The sequence below is a fragment of the Lissotriton vulgaris genome, chromosome 1_1 (genome assembly GCF_964263255.1).
Source record: "Lissotriton vulgaris chromosome 1_1, aLisVul1.2, whole genome shotgun sequence".
NCBI lineage: Eukaryota > Metazoa > Chordata > Amphibia > Caudata > Salamandridae > Lissotriton > Lissotriton vulgaris.
In genome coordinates, this window is record NC_141685.1 from 2,018,174,761 (window position 1) to 2,018,201,929 (window position 27,169).

At 45.9% G+C, this 27,169-nt stretch overlaps 1 protein-coding gene across 1 annotated transcript in view; it reads right to left on the reverse strand.

The window, feature by feature from the left end:
- LOC147751542 (uncharacterized) overlaps window positions 1–27,169 on the reverse strand; it is a 785,370-nt gene that overhangs the window by 461,896 nt on the left and 296,305 nt on the right. Inside the window, exon 4 of the mRNA XM_086938708.1 lies at window positions 15,551–15,606. Within this exon, the coding sequence (XP_086794834.1) occupies window positions 15,551–15,606 (56 nt within the window). The remainder of the gene's footprint in view (window positions 1–15,550; window positions 15,607–27,169) is intronic.

The following is a 27,169-nucleotide window of genomic DNA, read 5'->3' on the forward strand; positions in this document are numbered from 1 at the left end:
AATCCTCGCAACCTGGTTACTACAAAAACTCGGGAGGGGTGGTTTGCAATAATTATTAAACTTATCCTCGGGGGAGGAGGGATCTTATGGACAACAATTAGGGACACAGTGAATTAGAGCAGGGGGCGTTTTTTCAGGCTCTCGTTCAGGGCAGCTGACACAAAACTGGGGGCATTTTGGGTAGATGGGGGTGTCTCGATCATTTCTTACAGCTTGGGGTACGGAGACAATTTTCAATGGGGATGGTCGCATTACCACAGACACATTTTATCATAGAAACCACTGACAAATAGTTCCCTGAGGGTGGGTCAAATTTAGGGAACCTTAGTCGTCTTACCTGTCCCTTTCCTATCGGTCAATTTAATTTTCATCCATATTTTAGTAGAAAAGGAGAGGTAGTAACGTGGTACCGATACAATTTTATTTAGGACAAATTTGTGCAAATACTTGTGGTATTTGGGGCCAATCAGGAGGTGCACCAGGTTCGCCAATTAGGTGCCAGTTGCTAGGAAGAGGGAAAGTGTGGAGGGGTGGAAGAGTGAGTGAGAGAGAGAGAGAGAGAGAGAGAGAGAGAGGGAGAGAGAGAGTAAGAGAGAGAGAGAGAGACAGACAATAGGCCAAACAGTACACGTGTGACATGGGGAATGACCGTGTATTGTTTGGGCTATTCAGTGCGTTACCTAACGTTTAGACGTTTCGGGTCTGTGTTAGGAGGTAGAAGGCATGCAGTTTTGGGACAGAAGAGCATTAGATCAGGTAAAAAGGTCGTGAGAGCGTCCTTGTTGTGCCATTTTGCAGCGCTAGTCCGTCTTCATGCATCGGGCGTGACGTGGTTCCAGATCCCTTATGATACTCTAATCGGGATTCTAATGTAACCTGCAGTGGGAAAAAGGGGGAAAAAGGGGAGGTAGGGGGACAACATTCGAACACATCAAATGTATGGGCACGAAAGTCCTTTACTTACCACATACTCGTACTTATCTCTTCGGGATATAATCCCTTAGGGTTCTGGTTTCCTAAAGTCATGGGGGCAGGCAATGTGATAGGTTGTTCATGGGGAGGTTCGAGGATGGCATTAAGGATCGTGTGTAGTGAAAACGCTAAAAAGAGGAATCAGAGGTGCCTAGCGTGAGGTACCCGGTTTTGTAGATGTATCCGGCCATCGGGATCCCTAAATCATTCCCAAAGCTGTGATGTTCTAAGGCATATCAGTTCTTCGTTCAGCCCTGTACCTTAGTACCTTCGATCACCATATCTTTATATCATTTTATCAATTACACCGTTTTACTTTACCCATTCTCAGAAGTCGAGGTCCTTCTTCATACGTCAGTTCCTGAGCTTAGTCGCATATCTTGGAGGCAGCGTATCATACCTTTGATTCGACCATCAACCCAGGGCCGAACAACCATTTCTCGGATAACCTTAAAAAAAGAGCAGAACAGTTGCGCACAGAAAAACCCTCCCACCGATACCCGCATTTACAAAAGTATGCGATGCCTATCCATAGCTTTTTAAGACCTTTATTTGTAGAATTATTCAGTACGTGAAATGTGAGAGCGCAATTCATATTTTGCCCTGACATGTCGTCGATGGAAGCACATACAGTAGGGGGTTATTTTGTAGCACAAGAACATGTAAAAAAGGTCTAATTAATTATTTGCAAGTAACCAAAAACATTTCATTGCGTGACGAAGGAATCAGGGGCATTTCAGTTCATAAATGGAAACACAGTCAAGCTCATCGTAATCACATTTCCTAGATGTAAACCGCGGGTGTGCATCATAAGCGACGTTATGTATCAGTTACAACAAATATCAAAAATAAATTGTTCATTGAAATCAACATTTTACGGAACCCTTCTTAAATGTTCGCCAAGTGAACCCTCCTCCCTTTAACATCGAGTGCGCAATGGTTCGTATATATATATATATATATCTTAGTACATCAAGTTTCATTAGCTAAGGAACACCACGAGGCATCCGTTAGTTTCCATTGATACCAGCGCCATTTTGGGCGAGGCCGGTTTAGTCCGGAAGTAGCATCAGGGGCAAAATATTCCCGACAATTGGCGGTTGGACCAGAGTCCCTTTCGGCAGTTCAAAAGAAAACTGTGCTAACAGAGGGGCTGGTGGTGTGGACCGTCAATCAAGAGAGGGAGGGGGTAGAGTCTCTCTTACCGGGTCATGTTGATGTTCAGCCGGAACTTGCTCGAGTTCGTTAGCCCATAATGTTCCTGGGTGGTTCAGACGGAAGCTGATGCAGACACGAGAGCACCGCCATCTTGTTGCTGTGCCGTGGTTATTTCATTTGAGATCAATGCAACTGTTCCTCACCGGAAGCCTGAAGGGGCCGAGGGTTCTTGGGACTTTGGTAGAATCTTCAAAGTCGAGGGGATGTTTGTCGATGGTGGGGGCTTGCGCCCAGGTGGGCAAGTGCCCGAGTTGCAATTTCGGACAAAGTTACTCCAGCGGCCTAGACCCGCCTTTCGAGGGCCCAGACGCCATTTTGAGACCCTGTGGCAGCCACCTTTGCCGTATCCATCAGGAGAGGAAGAAACTTCTTGTGATGGCGAAAGACGGAGCATCATGTTGCTGGAGCAGGACATTTTGGTTCGGGGCGCCAGGGTGCAGCAGTGGAGCCTTCATCTGGGGGGGTGAGGGAGGCTCACCCGTGCCGTCTCCCTCTCCCGGCGCATCCTACACCGTCCCTTGGAATCAGGGGCGCACATGATGACCACCCTACACCCCTGATTCCGACTCTTGGGGGACCATTGTACGTCCGGTGCTCCGCAAATATGCCCGTCGGACATTGTATGTCCTGTACTACGCAAGTATACCAGCCGGGTCTTGTATGTCCTGTGCTGAGAAAATATACCAGTCGGGCATTGTATGTCCTGTGTTGCGGAAATATGGCCGTCGCCCGGCTGGAGGACATCGGCGTCGGGCCAGGGCAGGGAAGCCTCCTACCTGTGGAGGTGGAAGAGGCTCGTCCGCGTCGCCTCTTCCTCCCTGCCCACCCTGCATCCGTTCGATGGAGAAATTCGTGATGGCCGGACCAGGAGATACAAGGGAGGGGGTCATTTTCATCCGCCCCCTCCCTACTCGCGGCCCGGGGGACGCCATCCCTGGAAGGGTAGTATGGGAAGACCATTTCATTGCCTGCTTGGTGGAGCCTCCAGGACCTTCTCGCCAGCGATCTCCTTTTGGCCCATGGTTGCTGGCAGGCCCCGCCCCACACGTGCTATGTGTTTCGGATGGGCGGGACCATTGAACTGTTACATTTCGAGGACTTCCGGAGCGAGCATAACATGTTTTGTATTTTTCCTATTAGTTAAGTTTGCTTTTTAGAGAGTTCTACTAGTTATTCTATCTACTGTTGGTTGTGTGTTTTACCGTAATTAAATCCTAAGTTATATAATAGACGCTTGGCTTTCTTGAGTCTTTTCTCTAACGGGGGGGGTTGTTTACACTGACCTGCAGTTGTGTTTGTTTTTCAGAGTGGGGGAGCAACAGAGAGCAATCAGTCCCAGAACTCTAACATGTCGTTAAAATTGGTCTGACGAAATCTGTGCCACCGAGCATAATCGAACGGGGTGGTTCTATCTGTCCTGTCCGTACTAGTCTGATTGGTTTTTATTTCGTGCCTTTTCCCTTTCTGTCGGCCTGTCCTTTCTGTCGACCCTCCATTCCTACCTATGCTCTGCAAAGTCGGACATTGGGCTTTCCAGTGCCCGAGACATTTACAGAAAGCACATTGGTTTTGTTTTAAATCTGTCCGTCCTGTGCGTAATGTCGGGGGATTACCTTCGGGTCGTTGTGTTCCGGGGTTGGCTTGTCGGCACATCCCTTTACACCGTTCGCTTTTCATGTCTACTTCTCGAGACTGTGCCATCGCTGGCCCTTCCCTTTGCCTACTAGACGTTTGGAGGGTTATCCGTCGTGTCCCCTCACCTTTTCTGAATTCGTCGCCTTCCCTTCGTTGCGTGGCTTCTTTGCGCCACATACCGAGACTATCGAGCATAATAGGTGTTGTTTCATTCCTACGAAGGGCTATTTCTACCGTTTCTATTTTGTCAAGATCAAAGGATCCTCTCAGTGGCCACTGTCTTTCTCGATCCTTTTTCGTATATTTATGCCACAGCTCACTGTAGGCTATAGCGATTAATCCATGCTTCATGAACATGTCCTTATTAGGGGTGCCTTCCAGCGGAGCCGGATGGTTCATCTCTAATAAGCGGTCCGGGTTAAACAGGCTACTAACCAGTGGGGAGAAGACAGGCATGACGGATCACAATGGGATAATAGTCAGCACTACCTATCTTATCACTGCGCGCAAAGACTAGACAGAATATTTCTATTCTACGTTGTTTGCACGTAGTGAATACCTCATGAACCAATTCTGAGCAATCAATCAATGTTAGGTCAAAAATAAAAAATCAATATGGTCAATGGGGAGAATAAGTAGGCTCGCAAAGGTTCGCGTCACCTACCCTTTCACTATCTGTAAAGAGGGGACCTATTTTTCCCTGTTTGCAGACAGAGAATCTCCAGAAAACAATCTATAACAGTTAATCAATGTTTAGGTCAAAAATAAAAAATCAATATGGTCAATGGGGAGAATAAGTAGGCTCGCAAAGGTTCGCGTCACCTACCCTTTCACTATCTGCAAAGAGGGGACCTATTCTTCCCTGTTTGCAGACAGAGAATCTCCAGAAAACAATCTATAACAGTTAATCAATGGGGGAGAAAAATAGGTCCGACGGGTGCGTACCTATCCTTCGCTGTTTATAAAGGGAGAGCCTGTTGTTTCTCCGTTTGTAGACAGTGAATCTCCAATAAATTAACAAAAAGTAATACTAGTATTTTCTCAACAATTATCAATCACTTTCAATTATCTATCACTTTCGCAATTCGTCGTGTTTACACGACCTTACCCGGACCGCATGGACAGTTTCTCGTCTTCCGAATCCAGCGCCCGATCGTCCTCTTCTCTTCGTACTTCTCGTGGCACTCCTGATGGTTCCCAGTCAGGACCGCAGATCACTCGAGAGAGGTCTGTTCGGAACCAGTGAAGTTCGGATGATCGGCTGTCAGACGAGGGTCTATCGGACAGGGTACCTTCCGATCGTTGCAGTCGTTCACTCTGTCGTCGGGACCTCTCCCACTGGATCCACGAGTCGCTGATGGGCCCCACGTTTGGGACGCCAATTGTTAAAAAGGGTTCCAAAGACAACCGGTAACCAAAGACCCTTTTATGTTGCCCGGCGGTATCGCCTCTATGACCCACCAATATTAATCAATGAAGAAGCAGGCGCTGGAGACTGGAAGGCAGGAAACGAGGATTTTATTCTCTCCGGAGGAGAACACATCAATTCAGACAGCAAGTATCGTCACGAGGTGCTCTACCCACATCTCTGAGGCCTGGCCTCTTATACCAGGGTTTATGACCTTTATTGCACATAACACATTCTCGCAATACTTTAGTACTTGAAAGAACATCCTCGGAATCTCCCCTTCAGACCCGTTCCCACATACATTTACAGTTGGATTCCCCACCCCGGTCACAACAGGTGATGGTTGTCGCACAGCAGGGCATTCCGCCGATTCACGGAATGCATGGGGTTGATCGGATCTCATGGGGTGGGGGCTTTGATCGATTCGGGGGTCTTTTGATGGGGAGGGGAAGCTTCCTACTGTACGGGGTAATAAACAGTATCCGCAGAGCCAGGTGGCGGCCTGGGAACAGGGAAGACAAACGGGGACACAGGAAAAGGGGGTTTGCATCAAAAGGGTTTGAGGCCATGAAAGGAATGAGGGGAGGTGTCGCGCTGGGAACAGGATGGGATTCCGTGGTGAAGCTGCGCTGAAGAGGGGTTTATGACCCAAGGCATGAGAGAGCGGGGGTTGTCAGCGTGCGGGGGAATGCTTGTGAGGTTAAGAGAGAGAGAGACGCGCTGGCTATCAGCGAGGGGCAGGGAGGCCATGGTGCTCAAAATGGCTGCCGCTTACGCGCACGAATGGGCTTGGAAAAGGGGCAAGATGGCGCCGATAATGTTCACCAAGTTTGTATTTATTTTCTACACAAGGGTATTCAAAACTACCAAAAGGATTTAGAGGCTTTTACCAGTAAAGATGATTTTAAATTACAATTCCTCAGACACCAAACATAACATTTCTACCTGCTCTCAATCAAAATTTAGCTCTTATTAATGCAATTATGTAACCCAATGTTGTCCAACGAGAGAGATAAGCCTTACAGTATTGAAAAACAAATGTATGAGTTTTTCACTGCCAGGACATGTAAAACTTAAAAACACGTCTTACTTTTTAAATACAATGCACCCTGCCCTTTTGACCTTGAAGGCCCCAAGGCTCATATGTATTAATAGGAAAGCGTTAGGCCTAGGAAAAGGTTTAATTTGCCAGGTCAAAATTGCAGTTTTAAACTGCAATACGGCCTACAATGACAGGACTGATACATCAAATGTAAGCCAATTTCACCATGTTTTAGGGGGGAGAGTATAAGAACTTTAGAAGTGGTTAACAGTGGTAACCTGCAGAGTCTTAATGCCAACAAAACTGAATACAGAAAACAGGAGTCGTGATGGCAAAAAGTTTGAGAGCGACCCTGCAGAGAAGGCAAAGTGCAACAGATAGACTATATAAACTAGAACAAAGTGTTATGAGATAGAGAAGAACTTCACACCAGGGTTCCAAGACTGAGGGTCATGAAAAGCAGTAATCACCCTTCCCTGCTGCAGGCTATGGGGAGAGCACATGCAGCCTTCACTCAGCGTATCTGCCAGCTTGCAGAGGAGGAAAGCAGTAGCTGTTTCTTTAATGAACATTGGTTCCATTTTTCATAAAGGCAGGTGGGTGTGAATCATCTATGAAACCTGAAGTAGGCCTCTTTTGGTGCTTTTGGGGCATTCCTGCCATCACTTTCTTAGTCAAGATAAGCAAGTTTTTGAGGATATTGCTTTAAAAAGACGTTATGCTATCATAATGTTGCTATATTTTCTATTATTCTGCCTCCTGGCAAGTATTATTGCTACTATCTTGCTTACTTATTATAATAGTAAAAAAATGTATATTGTGAGGGGGCGTGGCTAGCAGCCGATGATGGCGGCAGCAACCTAGAGAGGCTCCCGTAGCAAGGCGGCTTCCCGCAACAATCCGCATGCCAATCTGCTCACTACTCAGTCCGAAGAGGGTGTCCTGGGTGCGGTGACCGAGCGGCACCGGCACAGAAAATTTGGGAGCGCCTGGACCCCGGTTTCGGGGCGAAACATCATCTCCGTCCCTTGGGCGAGACGGGCCTGGTGACACGAGGCGAGCATCGGTATCAAGTGAATCCTGAGGCCGGGCGGAAGTTCATCCTCCCCGGCGCAACCATCCGGAAGTAGCCGACGACGCCATCGCCCGACACCTTTGGCTAGCGATCCTCCCCGCCGGCTGCTCTACCCCTCCCATGGAGTACACGGTGACGCTGGGCATCTGTGCCCCTTGGCTGCGCTCGACACGGACCGGAGGTCCTGCACAGCACCAGTCGCCATTTTGCTGAGCTGGCCGAGGCCGCCACAGTTCCGCGGCGGCCGGCGACACTTGCATAGCACCAGCGGACTTTGGCCTCCCACCAGTTCTGAACCCCCCCTGCATTCCTTTCCCCCCCCCGTGGACGGCGACGGACTTCCGGCCCGTTCCAGCCTAGACTTTGTCTCACTGGACAGCAATGGCGGGGAAGGGACAACGGCAGAATGCTGCTCAGGCGAAGCTTGGGAAATATGCCTACGAGGGCCAGTCGGCCGCACAATCTGAGCAGCGCAAATCATTGGGGAAGGGTGCTGACAACGACGGCGCTAAAAAGGCCACGCTGGACGACGTGCTAAGGACACTGGAGCAGGTGCAGGCCACGGTGGGTTCGACCGCGGCGGAGGTTACCCTTATCAGAGCCGACCTCCAGAAAATGAGCGAAAGGGTGAAGCAGGTGGAGGTGGTGACCAAATCTTTAATAGAAGACGTTTCGGACCTACAAGTGGCAATGGAGAGGCTGCAGGCGGACAATAAACTTTTGAAAAGTAAGTTGGATGACCAGGAGGGGCGCTCCAGACGCAACAACGTCCGTATTTTGGGGGTCCCGGAGTCTGAAACAAAGGGGGCCATGGACCTGTATGTTGAAGACCTTATAAAGACCAAACTGGCCCCGAAGGGACTATCCAACTTCTTCACAGTAGAACGGGCCCACCGGGTCCCGGGTGGGACGCCTACCCCGGGTGCCGCTCCGCGCCCCATCTTGGCGAGACTCTTCAACTTTCGAGACCGCGATGCAGTCCTCCAGGCCGCTAGGGTGGCACCGCCCATCCAAATCCAGAATTCAAGGATTTCATTCTTCCCCGACTACACGGCGGAGGTCACCCGTAAGAGGAGGACTTTCCTCGAAGTTAAAAAGTCGCTTCGCGACCAAGAACTGCCGTACTCCATGCTGTTTCCGGCCCGGCTACGAGTGGTAGCGGATAAGAAGGTCTGGTTTTTCGATTCAGCAGAGACTGCCAGGGAATGGTTGGATGGCTGGCGCACTGTGGACCGCACCTCTAACCGTCGACGCAACAGATCGGGGGGGACGAGCCGGCGGGGCTCCCGCTCCCCATCCAGGAACAGCGAGAATGGATCACCGCCGCAGGACCAATTGGGAGCGGCTGGCGGCAAATGAGGAGACCACAAGGGACTACCGAGTTACTCCTGAACTTTACTCCCACTGATTCTCCATTGAGCCGTTAATGGACACTGGCCCGGACGCCCGAGGGCTGCAAAGGGACCGCCTGCTTTGGGGGACACTCTCCCCCGACGTGCAAGTATTCTGTTTCAGCTATGGGTTAAGCGCTCTGCTAAGTTGGGGTGGCGGGCAGTTTTGAGTCCGTTTGGCAGGGAGGCAGGGTGGGGGGTGTTGGGGGGGGGACTTGTTTGGTTTTACGGGAAATTCATGCTATCGATCAAACAATGCAGAATGTACGGTGCTGTTTACTGGAACGATGCTGGGAGGGTGGGCCATGTGCTGAGGGTTCTGGCCCCTGAGTTTCGATGGTGGTGGGTGAGCGGCTTAACGTGATGCAGGCGGGTGAGACGCGATTGGGCAGCTCCTCCCTCAAGCTTCTGGCATGGAACGTGCGTGGTTTGGGTGATAAAGTGAAGCGAGGCCTTGTTCTGTCCGAGGTCAAGCGACATAAACCTGACCTCATACTCCTTCAAGAGACCCATCTAATGGGTACTGCCACCAAGGCCCTGGACAGGCGAGGGTATTCAATGTTGGCCCACTCCGAATTCTCCACTGGGTCCCGGGGCACGGGTATCCTACTTAGAAAATCCTCAACTTTTGTCACCATTAGCACAAAAACTGACTCACAGGGCTGTTTTGCGGCGGTGAGTGGTCAATGGGAGGGGCGCCCCCTGACAATAGTATCAGTGTACATCCCGCCGTCCTTGCACTCAGTGATGCTGCCTGCCCTGGGCGATTTCCTACTGTCCCTCCCCGAGGGTGACACCTTGTTAGGCGGGGACTTTAATTCCCCTGCCGACCCACTACTCGACAGGTTCCCCGCACCCGCTCTCCCCGGGGGTCCCTCCAGATTCCAAAGGTTCCTTGAGGCGTTGGGGCTGGTAGACATATGGCGACACGTCCACCCTACATTACGACAGTACACCTTCCATTCCACCGTCCACAATAGCCTGTCCCGCATTGACCACTTTCTGGCGCTTGGGGATGGTTTGCAGCGCGTAGAAGAGGTGCTCATTCACCCAAGGGGCATCTCGGATCACTCCCCACTGACTCTCACCATTACTTCACAAACACGCTCACGCCACCGCATCTTCCAGATGCATGCCTCATATCTTAAGGTGCCGAAGGTCCGGAAGGCACTGCAGACCGCCACAACACATTACTTCATGGAGAACGAGCCTACCGCAGCCTCGGCTGAGGTGCTATGGGAGGCCTGTAAGACTGTCCTGAGGGGGCAAGCCATTAGCTCCATAACCTCGTATAGACGAGAACAGGCGGCGGAACACTCGGCGCTCGAGATACGACTGCGTGACACAACCGCTGCCCATGAAACGGACCCCACTGACGACACACTGCATGCGCTCACGCTGGCCCAGTGTCTCTATACAGACCACGCTCGACACATTGCACAAGGTCACATCACTGACACACAAAACCGAGTGTATGATTTGGGGGACAAAGCAGGGAAAATGCTGGCCTGGCTAGACAAAAGAGGTGGGAGTGCCAAGGGGATTCAACAGGTTAGGGATGACCTGGGGAACATTCACACGGACCCAGCTCGGATAGCAGAAGAGTTGGCGGCCCACTTCGAGAAAGTCTACACCCCGGAGCGGGACGTCACGGCCATTGCGGCCCAAGGCGCACTGTATGATCTGCCCATCCCGGCACTGTTGCCCGAGGCGGCGGCTGAGCTTGAGACGCCTTTCACTGCTGACGAACTGCGGATCGCCATTGGGGCCCTGCATACGGGCAAAGCGCTCGGACCAAACGGCATCCCAATTGAGTGGTTCCAGGACCGCACTGCCGTTCTTAGCCCATACCTGCTTCAAATGTATGAGGAGTGCCGTACTGCGGGGGTACTCCCGTTAGACCAACGAACGGCCACGATAGTGGCTATCCCCAAGCCTGGCAAACCTCCGGAGGACTGCTCCTCATACCGCCCTATATCCTTACTTAACGCGGAAAGTAAAATTCTGGCGAAACTGCTGGCAAATCGTCTCTTGCCCCACCTCTCTGATCTAATTCACCCGGACCAGTCCGGGTTTATGCCCCACAGGAACACCTCACTCAATCTACGACGGGTGCATGGGGTGTTGGCCAAAACGGAAGAACTCGATGAACCAGCGGCCATCTTGGCCCTAGATGCCAAGATGGCCTTTGACATGGTTGAGTGGGCTTATCTCTTCGAGGTTCTCCAGTACATGGGTTTCGGCCCTGTCTTCATATCCTGGGTTAAACTGCTGTACACCATGCCGGTAGCGCATGTGGTGGCGAATGGCCACATTTCACGCTCCTTCCCGCTCAAACGCGGCACTCGGCAGGGCTGCCCTCTTTCCCCCCTGCTATTTGCACTGTCGCTAGAGCCTTTGGCAATCCGCATTAGGACCACCCCCTTGCTCAAGGGGATTCAATGGAGGGAGGGCTGGGAGGACCGCATTTCGCTCTACGCGGATGATATGCTTGTATACCTGACGGACCCTGACCATGGCATCCCGGCTCTCTTACGTATCTGCAATGCCCACGGGGAGGTGTCGGGCTACACCATTAATTGGACTAAATCTGAATTATACACCCTGGCGGGCAGCCCACCCGCGGTTGGCTCTGACTGCCCCCTGCGATTGGCCGGCCCGTCCTTTAAATATCTTGGTATTCATGTTACGAGTGACCCGACGGAATTCGGAAAGTTGAACTTGGAGCCGCCGCTGGATCGCCTCAGGCGAGATGCGAGCTTCTGGGCAGGGTTACCACTAACGATGCTGGGAAAAGCAGCCCTCTTTAAGATGAAGTCCCTGCCCCGCTTTCTGTATATTCTGGACAACACCCCCTTTGCGGTGCCCCCCAGGTACTTCAAAAGGGTGGCGGCGGTGGTCTCTGGTCTGCTATGGCACAATCGCCCAGCACGGATAGCTCACGCCAAGCTCTGTAAAGGTTGGTACGAGGGTGGCATCGCACTTCCTAACCTCCAACTTTACTATTGGGCGGCTCAGCTTAGACCGATTAATCAATGGCTGCACGCATCGCAGTCGGACCCTGCGTTCCAGGCGGATCGGGCCCAGCTGGGGGCGGGTACCCTGCTGGCCCCGCTCTATGACAAGCGTAAACTCAGGTTGTTGAAGGGGCCCACTAAGATCACGGTATCCGTCTGGCACGCAGCCACCGCTGCGCTGGGCTGGAAGGATACTATCACTAAGCTCACCCCGCTTTGGGATTCACGTGCTCTGGGCAACCTTCGGACCAGCAGGGGGTTCTCCCGCTGGGACGACATTGGCATCTCAACAGTGGGAGACATGTGGGACCATGGGGCTGTCATCACGTTCGACCGCCTGAAGGAACTCCACGAAATGGGACCACATGAAACCTATCGGTATGTTCAAGTGCGTCATGCTCTGCTGGCGGTTATTCCGGTGGGGTCAACTCTCCCAGAGTCGTCCCCGCTAGAGGATCGCCTCTTGACTGACTATATGGTGGAAAAGGCCACCTCCCTTACCTACCGGAAACTCCTGAATAATTCCCCAGACCCGCTAGTGCCTATTAAGGGAAAATGGGAACAGGAAGTGGGGAAGATGGATGAACACGAATGGAACGAGGCACTGGCATCCCCTAAAGAGGCGGGCATATCCTCTAGAATGAGGCTCATCCAACTCAAAGTTCTGCACAGGACATACTACACCAGGACATTGCTTCATCACATACAGCGAGCCCCTGACCCCTTCTGCTTGCGCGGTTGCGGGGAGGAGGGCACACTACTCCATACACTCTGGGACTGCTCCCTTATACAAACATATTGGCGTCAGGTCATGCGCACCGTCTCACAAGTCCTAGAGGTCTCCGTGCTTCCAGAGCCACGTCGCTGTCTTCTTAATGTGTGGGAACCAACTGACCTGTCCCGACATGGCCGCCTCTGGGTGACGATTGGTATGATGATGGCGAAGAGGGACATCGTGCAGCGCTGGGGGGTGGCAGATCTACCGAAGGCCTCCCAATGGTGTGTGAATATGGATAGGGCCATGGTCACGGAGCGGGCGGTGTATTTATCCAGGGGGTGCCCGGCCAAGTGGAACAAAGTTTGGTCCCCATGGAATGTTTACCGGGGTGAGATTTGTGTGCCACTCCCTGAAGGGGACACACTGGAGTCGGATGAGGACGAGTGAATGTGAGGGGAGGGCATGGTGGTGGGGGGGGGGGCTGCACTGGGTGATGGCGGTATAACGGAATGGGGCGATTGCTACGGTATTTACCAAGATGTGCAAAGCGCTATTTGAATGGACTCAGAGGCACACTTCCACCTGAATGGCATTCAGTTCCCTGTGTCGATGGCAACGTGATTTCCCGAAGTTTGAATGTTTTCCTTTTTTAGGTATAAAACAGAAAACGAAAACCTCATAATTTGGCATGGACCATTCGCAATTCCTTCTTCACACTTCCCTTTTGGGGCTTCATCCTCAAGTCCTCACGACCGCATGTACTGTATTAATGCATATTTATTGCTTATACGCTTTATTAGCGGGCGGCCCGGTTGGGTTGTAGGCGACTAGCTGTGTACTAATCTGTGAAGGCTCAATAAAGGTTTTCAAAAAAAAAAAAAAAATGTATATTGTGTGCACATGATAGTATTTGCATTTAAATCTTCAAAATAGAAATATTCTTTGTTTCCTAATGTTTTCAGTGTGCCAACTCATGATGAAAGAGAGTTTGGGTTCCACTAACTATCTTTATGAAACCTCATTGGACTGATTGTTACCTAGATTGCGCCTCACTGAAGTAATTCTCAATGGGTGGGTGGGTGTTTGCATTCCACTCAGTCTTCTGTTTCAGGTTGGTATATTTTCTACTTCCTTAGTGCCAAAGGGTTTAGAAAACATATTTTTGGGCATTGTTCTGGAAATAACTCCAGAAAAAGTATCACCTTCAGCAGTGAAGAGAGAATTTGACCACTCCAGTAAATTGGTCAAAACAGTCTGTGTGAGGCAGAGCTCCTTTATAAATCTGCCATTTCAGGAGATGGAGCTCCGCCTTCTTCTTTACCTTATTTTAATAGGAGAAAGGATGTAATACATCAGCCAAGTGTAATTTAAGGTAACCTCTAATGCCACGTTGAAACTTCCAGACTGATAATAAGTGTAATGTATAATTCCAATCTCATCACAGAGCGTTGCTTGTTAGGGATGCAAAATTGTAAGTTATGTGGAAATTACTGTACCAGCTAATAATGGAGTAGGATACAATCAGCACTCCCACAATTGTATTCAGGCAGATTTTGGTAGGTCAAACTTGTAAAAATATACTGGGGGACATATGCCTAAAAAATACATGGAAATGCAAATTTTGATCTTAAAAGCACCCAAATCCAGATTGTATGCCCTAAGTTCATGGTAATAATAATAATAAATTTTTCCTACCGAATCGGTCCCCTTTACGGATAACCGGGTATGATGCAATGAAGCTGTCCGGGGTGTCTGAATTGGCTCCAAACAGGATTTATTCAGCCCAAGTCATTCAGTGCTGAATCATACAGACCAATGAAGATGGTTTCCGAATGAGCGAGTACGGTGAACAATTCAAACAGCTATTACGAATCGGTTTGGCCAAGATGAAAAGGCTGTGGGAATTGAACTTGGTGGGCTCGTAGCAGGCCCCCAGTCACCCACAGGCCTCTGGATGGGGCTCATGGGGATACCCAAGGGACCCCCTTCCCAACCATGCACAGTGTGGTAGGCACCATGGAGTGCCAGCCACGGGGTGCAAGGTTTTCCCCACACACCCATTTTTTCAATAGGAGCCTGTGTTCTCGTTCAGGACACAGGCTCCCATTGTAGTCAATGTGAGTGCGTATCGAGTCCGTAAGCATCCGGACACATCATATTCGTCAGTAGGGCTCCTCAAATTTGAATCGTTCAGAAGGCATTCCTAACCCAATTTGTTGGGAATGCTTTCCAGACCACATTGTCATTGGGCCCTTAGTGTGCGGCGATCTCTGACATCGGGCCAGAAATCTCAGTACCAAAATGAACTGCGAGGAGGAGGCGGAGCTCTCTTGTCTAAGGTTTGCAAATTGCATATTGGAGAACATAAAGTAGTACTACTTTACGCATTTCCCTATAAAGTTTTATAATAAGTTCCAAAGTCTGCACCATGCTGCATTAATCTTTCTGCTTTACACTTTAAGAGGGTATACTGCACCTACTGTTTCTCTACAACAGTTAAAGTCTCCAAAAGTGTCCTTAAAACAGACTACAATTTGCCTCAGTTGAGCAAGCACAATCACACAAGATAAGCTTTCTTTGTTGAACAAGATGTCTTTCCTATCTAAATGTTGAATGTTCTTCTCACCTCTTTTCAAGTGCTTGTGCTTCACTCTTAATGAGGTTCTCCAGTCCTGGTGGCAAGCCACTGACACAGAAAGCTTATTGTTTGTGATTACTGTTACTCTCAGACTAGCCATAACCACACAAATTCAAAATGCTCTAAAGTAGACTCTTCTTTCCTATATATGTGCATGTGCCTAGTCTTATTTTTAATAAAAAATGGTTGTAATGATTGTAATATAAGTTGATTAATATTGTGTCATCAAAGGGCTTCAAATGACTTGGATGTTATTGAATTACTACTGTAATGCCTCATAAATAAGCTGTTAACCCGGAGCACATTTTAGGTATGCGAAAGAGATGGCCCCCAGTTACCACTGTGGCAAATGGAAACACATTCTTTATTCTTTGGCATTATTCTAGTCTTGAAGAACCTGATTCAGCTGGTATTCTCTAACTTTTCATCTACTCACCCTCTCATTTGCACCTTCTGATTTGTTTCTATGCCGTTTCTCCGCATCAGCTAGACCTGAATCATCATAGAGAAAAAAAGAAAAATGCTAATTGAACAACAATTACAGATGATGGCATGGACATAGTTGAATTAAGCCCGTTTTTAAATTGACCCATGTCTAAATGACATGATTTTCAAAAAGTAGATGATACAGTATTCTAGTTATGAATCTGTCACCAAGTAAATAGTCTACATTCTGAGGCCTCAAATAAAATAAGTCTATTAATATATAAATAATCTGAGGCCTCTAGTTCAAATTCCATATATACCGCAATGCGAGTCTTTGTTCACATAATTACATTACAAAATGTAGAAGACTGTGTAAACCTGTATATTTTCCCTTCTACATCATCATGATGCTGTCATTTAGTGGGTTATAATCATGAAATTCAGTGATACTATCAATGTATTATAACATAAGCATGTTAGGTCACAGTCTAGTTCAATGAGAAATCGCTCAACCCTGGTAGATCTGGCATAAGCAACATTCCATTCAAAGTGTAATGCATGATAGGTTTAAACAGCAAAAAAACCAAGTCATTTAGTTGAGAACACAGCACAATATACCAAGTTAGGAAGATCAACAACAAACCAATAAACAAAATGATACAAAGATTGTTAAAGTTGGATTGGAGCCTCAGATATGGATTTTTAAACTCTTCAGGCAAAAAGTGTCAAGAAACGGTAAAGCACTAATTGTAGTCAATGGTTCTTAAATAGTAACATATTTCCCCAGTCACAAAAGCGGTAAAACCTTTTGATACATCAGGACCAATGTTTGCAGTAGAACAGGACCTATCCAGGATTTCAGGCCAGTCATGATGGAGCAGGTATGAGGTAAGACTTGGCTGTCACACTAGTCAAATGCTTTGTTTTGCTTTTTTGGTTCTCAATTCCTTCCATTGGGGCAAGGCAGGATATTGAAGCCAGCAATGGTCAGAGTTCCTGATTAAGTCTTTAGTTTTGGTGTGAAAAACGCCTTGCAGGACGAAGCTGGATTACTATCCAACCTATGGTGTTTCATTGAAGTAATTAATTTTCTCTTTCACCTCAGACACAAGCCCTTGTTCAGACAGCAGTTTGGTTTTCAAATTTATGTGGCAGATGGTCGTAGTTTGTGAGGGCTCAAAGGAGTCAGATACAACTTTTTGGTGGCCCCACTATACAAAAACTTGTGGAAATAGCTGTAAGTGTGCCAAACTGGCAATTTGCAGTTAGGTAAGTTGGTCCTACAGAAGTGAGAAGAATGACTTACATGCAACAAATCTTTTTAATGGAAAAGTCACTCCTGCTTGCTCCACTGAAAAGCAAGAGCTCTCTGAGTTCTTTTACCAGCAGATCAATCAGAAATCTTCTTCCTTCGGTTATTTTCTTCAATATCCATGACTGAGCTTCGAATCTGGTGTTGGATTTTTGGTAAGTGTCCTAGCCAGCGACTGGAGGTCCAATTGCAGCAGAAATCCTGCCAGACCTCACCCATCAGCTCCTCCTGCCTCACTTGTCAAAAAACCTGCCATGGGCCTCTATTTAAAATGATAGACATTAGGATCCCCTCAACAGAGCTTACATTCCCCTCCCAGATTTAGACATTTAGAAATGACATAACACTCCATACTTCTGATCTGGTAACAGCTTACCCATCCTACAGTAGGCAGAGACAAATGCCTGAGAGGTCTTCTGGAGGAAAGGCTTCTGTCACTAGACTCTCCTTAAACACGTATGAAAAAGGAGACTATTGATTTAGTACTTTGTGATGCTATGAGGTCCTTTATTTTCCCAAATTTTCATACAATCTAAGTGGCAGAGAGTTTGCCTTATAACAGCCTTCTGCCTTATATATTTATTTATTTGAATAGTTTTATAGAGCACAAACATGACTCATACGGGTGTCAGAGCGCTGTACAAAAGAGCAAAAGCAAAAGGAGGTAAAGGCATGAATACAATAACATAAAGGACCTTAACAAGCAAAACAAGAGCAACAGCCCATCTTGTGGGACATGTAAAGTACCAGAAGAGCAACAAATCTTATAGAGCATGTGGCGAGACAAAATGACAACGTTGAACAGAGGTATCAAAGAGTATCAACAGGAAATTAAAGTTAGTTAAGGTAGCATCTGGACTATTGCTGTAGATGGTCATTCAGGAGTAACCATTTTGAATGAGGTGGCAGAGAGGTCATATCTAATCTCAGGAGGAAGAGCGTTCCATATTCCTGGTGCCGGACTAGAGAAGGCATGATTGTAGGTTCATTTTTAATTTGAATTTGGGAGGTTTCAACAGGAGGGCAATAGAGCTTCTTAGGGTCTGATTCAAACCAGATAGTTGAAGTTTGTTTGCCCGGTAAATGGGGGTGTTGTAATAAATAGCTTTGTGTGGTAGGCTATCTTGAAACTAATCCCTGCTTCAGTTGAGTTGAATTAGGTCTCGTGTGATGTGGTCATGTTGTCTGGAACCAGTGATGAGTCTGGCTGCCAAGTTCAGAGTGGTTTTTCGAGGTGCCGAGCTACCTTTGGGTAACCCAGCTAGGGTCACCATTCCATACTCTAAGTGTGAGTTAACGAGGGATTGGACTGGAGACTGAATGTTCTTGGAAGGCAAGAATGGCTTGATTTTCCTTAATGTGTTCAACTGATAATTGTCTCCGCTTGTATTTGCACTGATGTGATCCTGCATATTCAGGTATTTGTCCAGGGTTATGCCTAAAGATCTCGGAGAGTCAACAACATTAGGGGTGCAGTTGTGAGCTGTAAGTTGTTTGAGCCAGTCTTGAGTGGGTGCAGAATTATTGTGGGGGCAATCTGGAGGAATTCTGTCTTGAGAGTATTTTGAAAATGATGATCATGCGATAACCATTGTTGAGTTTTTAGCAGCGCAAAGTTTAGAGTTTTGATGTCATATGGAGTAGAGATTTTCAAATACAATTGAGTGTCATCAGCAGACATATGGTATTGAATGTTCGAGTGGTTCAGAATTTTGGAGAGTGCTTCCATGAAAAGGTTGAAAAGCGGGGCGAGAGTGTGGAACCTTAAGGTACTCCAATTGAGACTGGGATATTGTTTGCAAGGGAGTGGTTAACTTTGATTCTTTGCGTTCTGTTTCATAGAAACTAGGCAAACCAATTTAAGACAGGGCCTAATAGCCCCACTCTTTTTTGAAGAACAATCAGTTTTTCATGTTTGACCATGTCAAATGCTGAGGACAGATCAAGAAGGATCAGTAAACAGGGTACATTCTGGTCAAGAGATCTCAAGGCGTCATCAACAATGTGTGTTGGGACTGTTTCAGTACTATGATTTGTTCTGAAACCTGACTGATATAAGTCAAGGAGCTGAAACTTCAACTGTGCTAATGTATTGTTTCCTGGCAAAGCAACACTTCACATATTTTGCGTCTTCAAGAGTCCTGCCTGTGTGAAATACCTGAAAATATTGACAACTTTTTTATGCTCACTAAGAGGCAGTACGAAAGAATCTAGGGCGCCCCTCGGGGGGGCTGATCACGTTGGTATAATCAAAAAGAGAAAATAAAATAACCAATTTAAAAGTGAAATGTAGGTGACTATTAGCCTGCCAGGTAGAATTGTATAGGGGTATACGAACAAGGGAACTAATAGTCGTGATCAATGTATATATTAAGCCAGGTGCAATAATAGATTATGAAAAGCAACTGGATCTGCTAGAGAAGGATCCAGTGGCTATTAGCACAACAAAAGCAGCATATCTGATAATGATCTTAGGAGATTTTAACCATAAACTAGATCCCTCCCATAGCGATAAACTTTTTAAAGACCTTTAAACCATCTCCAAAGTACCTGCAGCAAGTTTTGATGGTGTAGGTAAATCAGCACGAGATAAACATTTAGTATAATTTCTAGGATCCATAGGACTATTCAATGCTAATGGACGGTCCAACACCGACCACCCTGCAAGGAAGAAAGAACTGCCCAATTGATTACGCCTTTTTAAATGCATGGTATTTCAAGGAAATAGAACAATTTGAAATACTGCAGTGTGAATGTAGCGACCACTGGCCTTTAGAAAAAAAGTGATTCCCTTACAGAGTGAATACCCCAGACGTATAACTACACGCATAACAGAGGACAGCCTGAAATAGGTTAGCAATGCAATGATCGCTTATATGGCTGTGGGTGAAGTGGTGCAAGATGATACAATTTTACCCCAGTACGAGCATACAATAGAGCAGATCGTAAAATGTCTAAGGATTCACATAAAAGCAGGGACAGCCTTTAAGAAGAAAGCAAGAACAAATGGGTGGTTTAATATCGAGTTTAGGAAATTAAAATTGAGGGCACGAAAATGGGAAAGACAGCTAAGGAAAAGGCCAGATAAAGGAGCTCTCGAGAGCCTTTGAAGGGCAAAAAAGGAATATAACAACAATTTGAGGGACAGTAAATTAGAGTTTATGGCCAAAAACTGGAATACAATGTTAGATGTGATATAAACAAATAATATAAGATAATTCTGGTGCCTAGTAAAAGAGGGAAACGTACAGGAGTAATGCGATGTTTAGTGGGTGAAGACAAATGGGCCAGCCATTTGAGTAAACTGTACAATGATTCAAATAGGGAAAAGACCCTGGAAATAAGGTACGAGGAATCAGAACTACAAGGTCTGTACTTCTCCATTCAAAATATAAAAGAAACTATCCAATCCCTAAAGCTAAATTAAGCAGCAGGGCCAGATAACCTACCTGTAATCATATTAAAAAATAGCACAGGTTGGTGGGCAAGGTTTCTAAATGCCACCTTTCAACATATTATAACTTTGGGTGTTTTCCCAGAAAGTTGGCAGGGGGCGATTGTGAGGCCCATTTATAAAAAAGAGGATGCTACACTACCCCAGAACTACTACCTAATAAGCTTGCTGGATGTAGGGGAGAACGTTTTTTCTAAAATACTATTAGGCGTAGTGAAACCCTGGACAGCACAGTATAACCTAATACCAATGGAGCAAGGTGGGTTCCAGGGGGGCCATTCAACCATTGACCATTGCCTCAGTCTTTGGGCAATGGCAAAGAAGGCAATTGAGGTGCGAGGTAACCAGTTTTGCTGCTTTGTAGACTTCAGAGCTGCTTTCGATTCAGTGGATCGTAGTCTACTGTGGAGTATGCTAAGAGAGCTCGGAATCAACAAGGCAGTACTTGCTCTAAACCGGGAAATGCACTCAAGTAATTGGGCCAGGGTTATGTTGGGGATGCACAGGGAACCCTATCTAAAAAACTGATAATGAATGGTTTGCAGCAAGGCTGTGTCCTAGCCCCACTGTTATTTTCCTTATTTTTTCAGATTTACCCAACATATTGATTAGGGCAGGTGGGGTAAGTCCTAAGATGGGAGGAACTCATGTATCGTGTCTGTTATATGCAGATGACTTAGTGATAATGGACATGACAGAGCTGGGCTTGCAAAAAAAGCTGGATATTTTTCACGAATATTGCCTAAAAAAAATGCCTCACGGTCAACTTAGAAAAGACAGAAGATGGTATTGGGAAAAAAGAACTCCTCCCTGTACTGGAAATTGGGAGAGGTTAGAGTGGAAGAAGTGGATAGATATAAATATTTGGGCATGTGGTTTGACAATAAGCTAAATTGGAAGGATAATATACAGGCACTCAAATTAAAAGCATTCTCTTCAGTATGGGGCCTTAAACTATTTAAGCAAAAATATGGAGGTCCCTCCCTGCAGCCAATTCTATCGGCTTTTAATGCATTGGTAAGCCATTAGTTCCAATATGGTGTAGAGGTATTATATATGGGAGGAAAATCAGATTGGAACTTAGAAGAGGGTAAATGCGTCAAACAGCTGCTAGCACTCCCCTCTGCAACAATGATACAGGCTGTACTAGTGGAATGCCACCTTACAGCCTGGCATTTCCGGGGTATGCAACCACTATTGAATTTTTGGCAGAGAATGAAGGGAGAGGGGCCGGCCAAAATAGCAAACTTCTGCAAAAAAGAAATAGAGCCTAGTGAACTATATTGGGTGTCCCAAGCTAGAATCAGGCTAGACAAGTTGTGTGTCAAACTATCCTTAGATCCAGACCAATGGAGGTCAGGCAGCGGATTCCCAAGTCGTTGTTGCGTGATATTATTAACTCGGAGTCCCAAGAGGAAGATTTGGGTTATTTGAGGAGTAAATCGTCCTCCCGGTTACTGATAAACGGGTGGACAAATGACCAAATATTCCCCTATATTGAGGCTATGCCTAATCCAAAATTTAGAAATATAATCTTGAAATTTAGAGTAGGCCTGAACCCGTGCAAGACGGAACGGATGATAAAAAATCCGCTATGATGAATGAACAAGGTTTGTGTACATGTGGATTGCTGTAAAACGCAACAGCCCACATATTCTGTTGGACTGCTTGTGGTTCTTAGAAGAACAGAAAACATTTATTAAACCCCTTTTTACAGCCTATGAAATCTTTAGTAGGGATCAAGCGCTTAGCTTGATGATAAATATGAGATTTTTAAATGTGATGTGCAATGGGAAGATTTTTAATTGCTATACTATGGTCATTGAAGGAATTGGTTATATAATTTATAAGGGGCGTGGCAGAAATGTGATGTTACCCATGCTTGGGGATACCCCGGGCCCCTGTTATTTACGGTGATTGTACAAATGTATACCTAATTTATAAGTGATTCCTTCCCCTCGCTGAGGATGAATTAGGTACTCCCTATGCTCTGCTAGAGTTTCTTCATTCGATTTTATCAGGATTTTATTGTGTTTTATACTGTTTTAACGAAATAGGGTATGTACAAATCAGATTTTAATTGTATGTATTGCAGTTTTTTCTTTTTATGGCTATATATGCCAAATAACAATATAATAAACTAAACGAACATCAAAATGGGATGATAATTTATGCACCTGAAGAAAATGAAAGCCCTCAGATAGGACTTAACTCGCTTTGCTTTCAGGGTGAACAAGGTGTCAATTTGAAAGTTACTTTTCTACTACCAGTATCAAACTCGAAATTCACAGTTAAAGTACACAACCTATTAAAAGGTACTTTAAGTAAGATTTAACTTTTTTGTAATAGACAAAATCGGCTCTACTAAGTAACTCCAATTTTACCTACAAAGTGAAAAAAAGTTGTTCGCTCCTGGGGCATACGTATAAATAGAAAGCAGAACAATACCCTTTCAGGCTTAGAGTTCTGCATAAATTATGCAAAAAAAGAAGCAAGGAGCTTTGGGTAGTTCCCAAGTTTAGGTGGGGAGCAGCTCCAATATAGAGCACCCTACAACACCAGTGACTCTCCAGTGAGAATCTGAATCTGATCTGTCTCAAATGTCTGTTTTTCTAGCAATGTCTTTAGGGACAGGATTAGTGCAGTGTCATCATTGATACATGTTTTGATGTATATGTATATATATATATATATATATATATATATATATATATATATATATATATATATATATATATATATATATACATACATACATACATACATACATACATACATATATATATATATATATATATATATATATATATATATATATATATATATATATATATATATATATATATATATATATATATATATATATATATATATATATATATATTCACTTAAAACACAAAAGGGTACACAGGTGTTATAGTTAAGAAATGGAATTTAAAAAACTGAAATTCACTTAAAAAACAAAGGTTACAGGGATGCTATAGTTAGGCTCAGGTTTCACTTGTAAAAAAACTGTGAAATTCAGCAGTTATAGTTAGCTGAGAAAACGACAACTTTTGCCCCAGCAATGCACTGCTTATGACCTCACATATAACATCACTCATGACATGGCCAGTAACATCACTGATGACATCACTGACGACATTTCAAATAATATCATTGATGACATAATTCAGTGACTGTGAGTGTTTGTAAAAGGTTTATGAGAGTTAAACATATATGCCAAGGTATATTGGTAAATCAGTGGGTGTATGGATGATTCAGTCGGTATGTGACTGACATAAGTGAGTGATTAGATGTGTCAGTGAATGTATTTGTAAGTGACTGGTTGTGTGAATGTTTGTATCAGTCTATCAGTTGGTGTCTCAGTGGCTCTATGGGTGTGTGAGTGGGTATGTGAATAGCTGTATGGGTGATTGATTGGTTGCCTGAGTAACTGTGTGGGTGTCTGAGTGTTTGTGTGGGTAGGTGAAGGGGTGTTTAACTGCCTGTATAGATGAATGAGTGGGTGAATCAGTGGCTGTATGGGTTAGTGAGTATGTGTATGAGGGGCTGTATAGGTGAGTATGTGTATGGCTGTGTGGTTCAGTGAGTGGATGTGTCAGTGGTATATGGGTGAGTAACTGGGTATTTGAAAGGCAATATAGGTATATGAGTGACTGTTTAGGTGTGTGAGTGAATGTGCGAGTTGCTGTATGTGTGAGTATGTGCCTGTAACAGTGACTGCATAGGTGAATGAGTATGTGTTAGAATCTGTATGAGTAAGTAAGTGGGTGTGTGTATAACTGTATGGGTAAGTGGCTGTGTGATTTACTGTGTGGGCAGCGACGGCTCGTGGAGGGAGTTACGGTGGGGCAGGAGGGCGGGGAGGGGGAGGGGCAGGGCGGAGGTTGCTAAAAACCGGCATATGGATAATTGCAGGTAAGTAAACAATTCAATTAATAAAACGAATTTCGTAGCTCGCACTGCATTGCATTTTGCGATGCAAGGCGCACTACGAAATTCGTTTTATTAATTGAATTGTTTACTTACCTGCAATTATCCATATGCCGGTTTTTAGCAACCTCCACCCTGCCCCTCCCCCTCCCCACCCTCCTGCCCCACCATAACTCCCTCCACGAGCCGTCGCTGTGTGTGGGTGAATGAATAGGTATGTGAGTAGCGCTATGGGTGACTGATTCAGTGTGTGATTGGATATATGGGTATATTCAGTGGCTATATCAGTGAGTGAGTGGGTATGTGAGTGACTGTATGGTGAGTGAGTGGATGTGTATGTGGAATTACAAATCAGTGAGTGGGTCTGTAAGCACTGGTATGGGACAGTGCATGGGTTTGTGAATGATTATGTGGGAGATTATATGCGGGTATGAGTGGGAGCATTGGTAATTTTGAGGATGATGTCATCAGTGATGTCATCATTGATATCACTGACCATGTCATGAGTGATGTAATATATAAGGTCATAAGCAGTGCATTGGAGGGGTGTAAGTTATAGTTAGCTCCAGTAGCTATAACTGCTGAATTTCATATGGTTTAGCCCAAGTGAAATGGGAGCCTAACTATAACGTCCCTATAATCTTAGTTTTTTTCTGTGAATTTCTAAGGGTTTTTCAATTCTATTTCCTATCTATAACGTCCCTAAAAACTATGTATTTCTCTGTGAATTTCTATGGTTTTAAAAATTCTATTTCCTAACTATAACGTCCCTGAAAACAATGTATTTCTCTGTGAATTTCTATATTTTTAAAAATTCTATTTGCTAACAGTAACATCCATGTAACTTTCGTTTTTTTCAGTGAATTTCAACTTTAAAAGTAAATGTATTTCCTAACTGTAACCTGTAACCCTGAGAGTGGGTCTGAGAGTGGCTGTATATGTAGGTGAGTGGATGTGTGAATGGCTGTATTATTCCGTGAGTGGATTTGTGAGTGACTGTTAAGCATGGGCGAATTTTGCGAATCTGGCGTTTGCGAATTTGCATATTTGCGAATTCGCAATCCGCGAACTCTTGCGAATTTGCGGATTTTTTTTTGTGTTTGCAAGGGTTTCTGCCAGTTCGCAAGGGTTTTGTACCAGTTCACAATTGCGAACTTACTTGTCGGCTCGCAACGGTCGCGACTTTGTTGTTTCTACGTCTGGTTCATCATCACAGGTTCACAGCACCCTCTGTTTCACCACTGCCACCCTCTGGTTCACCCATGCTACCCTCTGGTACATCACTGCCACCCTCTGATTCATCACTGTAGATTATGGGGGGGCAAAGCAAGCACACCTGCCCTGCTTCAACTGACATGAATTAATTTCTGGTTCATCACTGTAGATTATGGGGGGAAAGCAAGCACACCTGCCCTGCTTCAACTGACATGAATTAATTTGGGGTTGATTAATGTGTCACTGAATTTAAACTTCCTGTCTGGCACCTGCTTCCTTATCTGTAATTTGCTTTCTGTTGCAGTGCAATTTTTTTTCCCAGGACCTTTGTGGCCTACTTGTAGCAATTCTATGAGCCTGCTGTGAGGGTCAGAACAGGGTCATAGAATAGTTGCAAGTAGGCAACTGAACTCTGGAGGGGCCTCTCAGGAAGCACTACAGGGAATGGTTACTAATGATGAGTTTGAACTTTGGCACCTGCTGAGTGCTTTCAGTTTTGCAAAACTTGTTTTTCTGTGGGGCACTTCCTTCCTTCCACCCCCCTTCCCCCCCAAAAGGGCAGGCAAATGTCAACCTGAGGAGTTATTCTGATAAAAATCATCATTATCAGAAGGTTTATGCTGCTTGCTGGTGGATTTCTTGTGCAACATTGCAAATTTTGTAATTTCGCGAGTGCGAGATTGTTGCTGCCCGCCGCATCTACATGTTCGCAATTGCGAACTTTCGCGATGCGTCGCCAAACTCCCGCGGGATCCCGCAGCAAGATCCAAAATGGCGCAGCACTTGCAAAATATCGAGAAAAACAACTCGGTAAACGCTGAATGACGGTAAGTAAACGCCGCATGCCGCAATATTGATTCACCAAGCAAAAAAATCTGCTGCGTGCGAATTTGCGGATTTTTGGTAAATTCGCGAGAGTTCGCGGATTGCGAATTTACCGAAAATCTGCAAAATCCGCGAGCAGAACGGATTTTCCGCCCATGCTTAGTGACTGTACAGGTGTGCACATGGCTCCATGAGTGGGTGTGTGAGCACCTGTGTGGATCTATGAGTGGGTGAGTTGAGTGTCTTAGTGGGTCTGTGAGTGGGTGCGTGAGTGTCTGAGTGGGTCTACAACTGTGTGTGTGACTGTCTGAGTAGGTCTGTGAGTCGGTGCATGAGTCCCAGAGTGGGTCTCTGAGTGGGTGCATGAGTATTTGAGAGGGTCTGTGAGTGGATGATGAGTCTTTGAGAGGGTGAGTCAGTAGGTGCATGAGTATCTAAGTTGGTCTGTGAGTGGTTGTGTGAGTGGGTCTGTGAGTGGGTGAGTTAGTGTCTGAGTGGGTCAGTCATTAGATGCATAAATGTCTGAGTTGGTCTGTAAGTGAGTGCATGAGTGTCTCAGTGGAACTATGAAAGCAAACGTGAGTAGGTCTGTGAGTGCATGCATGAGTCTCAGTAGGTCTATTGGGAGCATACATGAGTCTCTGAGCAGATCTGTAAATGGGTGTGTGAGTCTCCAAGTGGGTCTGTGAGTGTGTGTGTCTCTGAGTGAGTCTGTGAGGGGTGCATGAGTGTCTGAGTGGGTCTGTGAGTGGGTGTGTGATTCTCTGAGTGAGTCTGTGAGTGTATGTATGTGAGTCTCTCAGTGGGTCCGCAAGTGGGTACCTGAGTGCTTGAATGGATCTGTGAGTGGGTGCAAAGGTATCTGAGTAGGTCTGTTGGTAGATGTG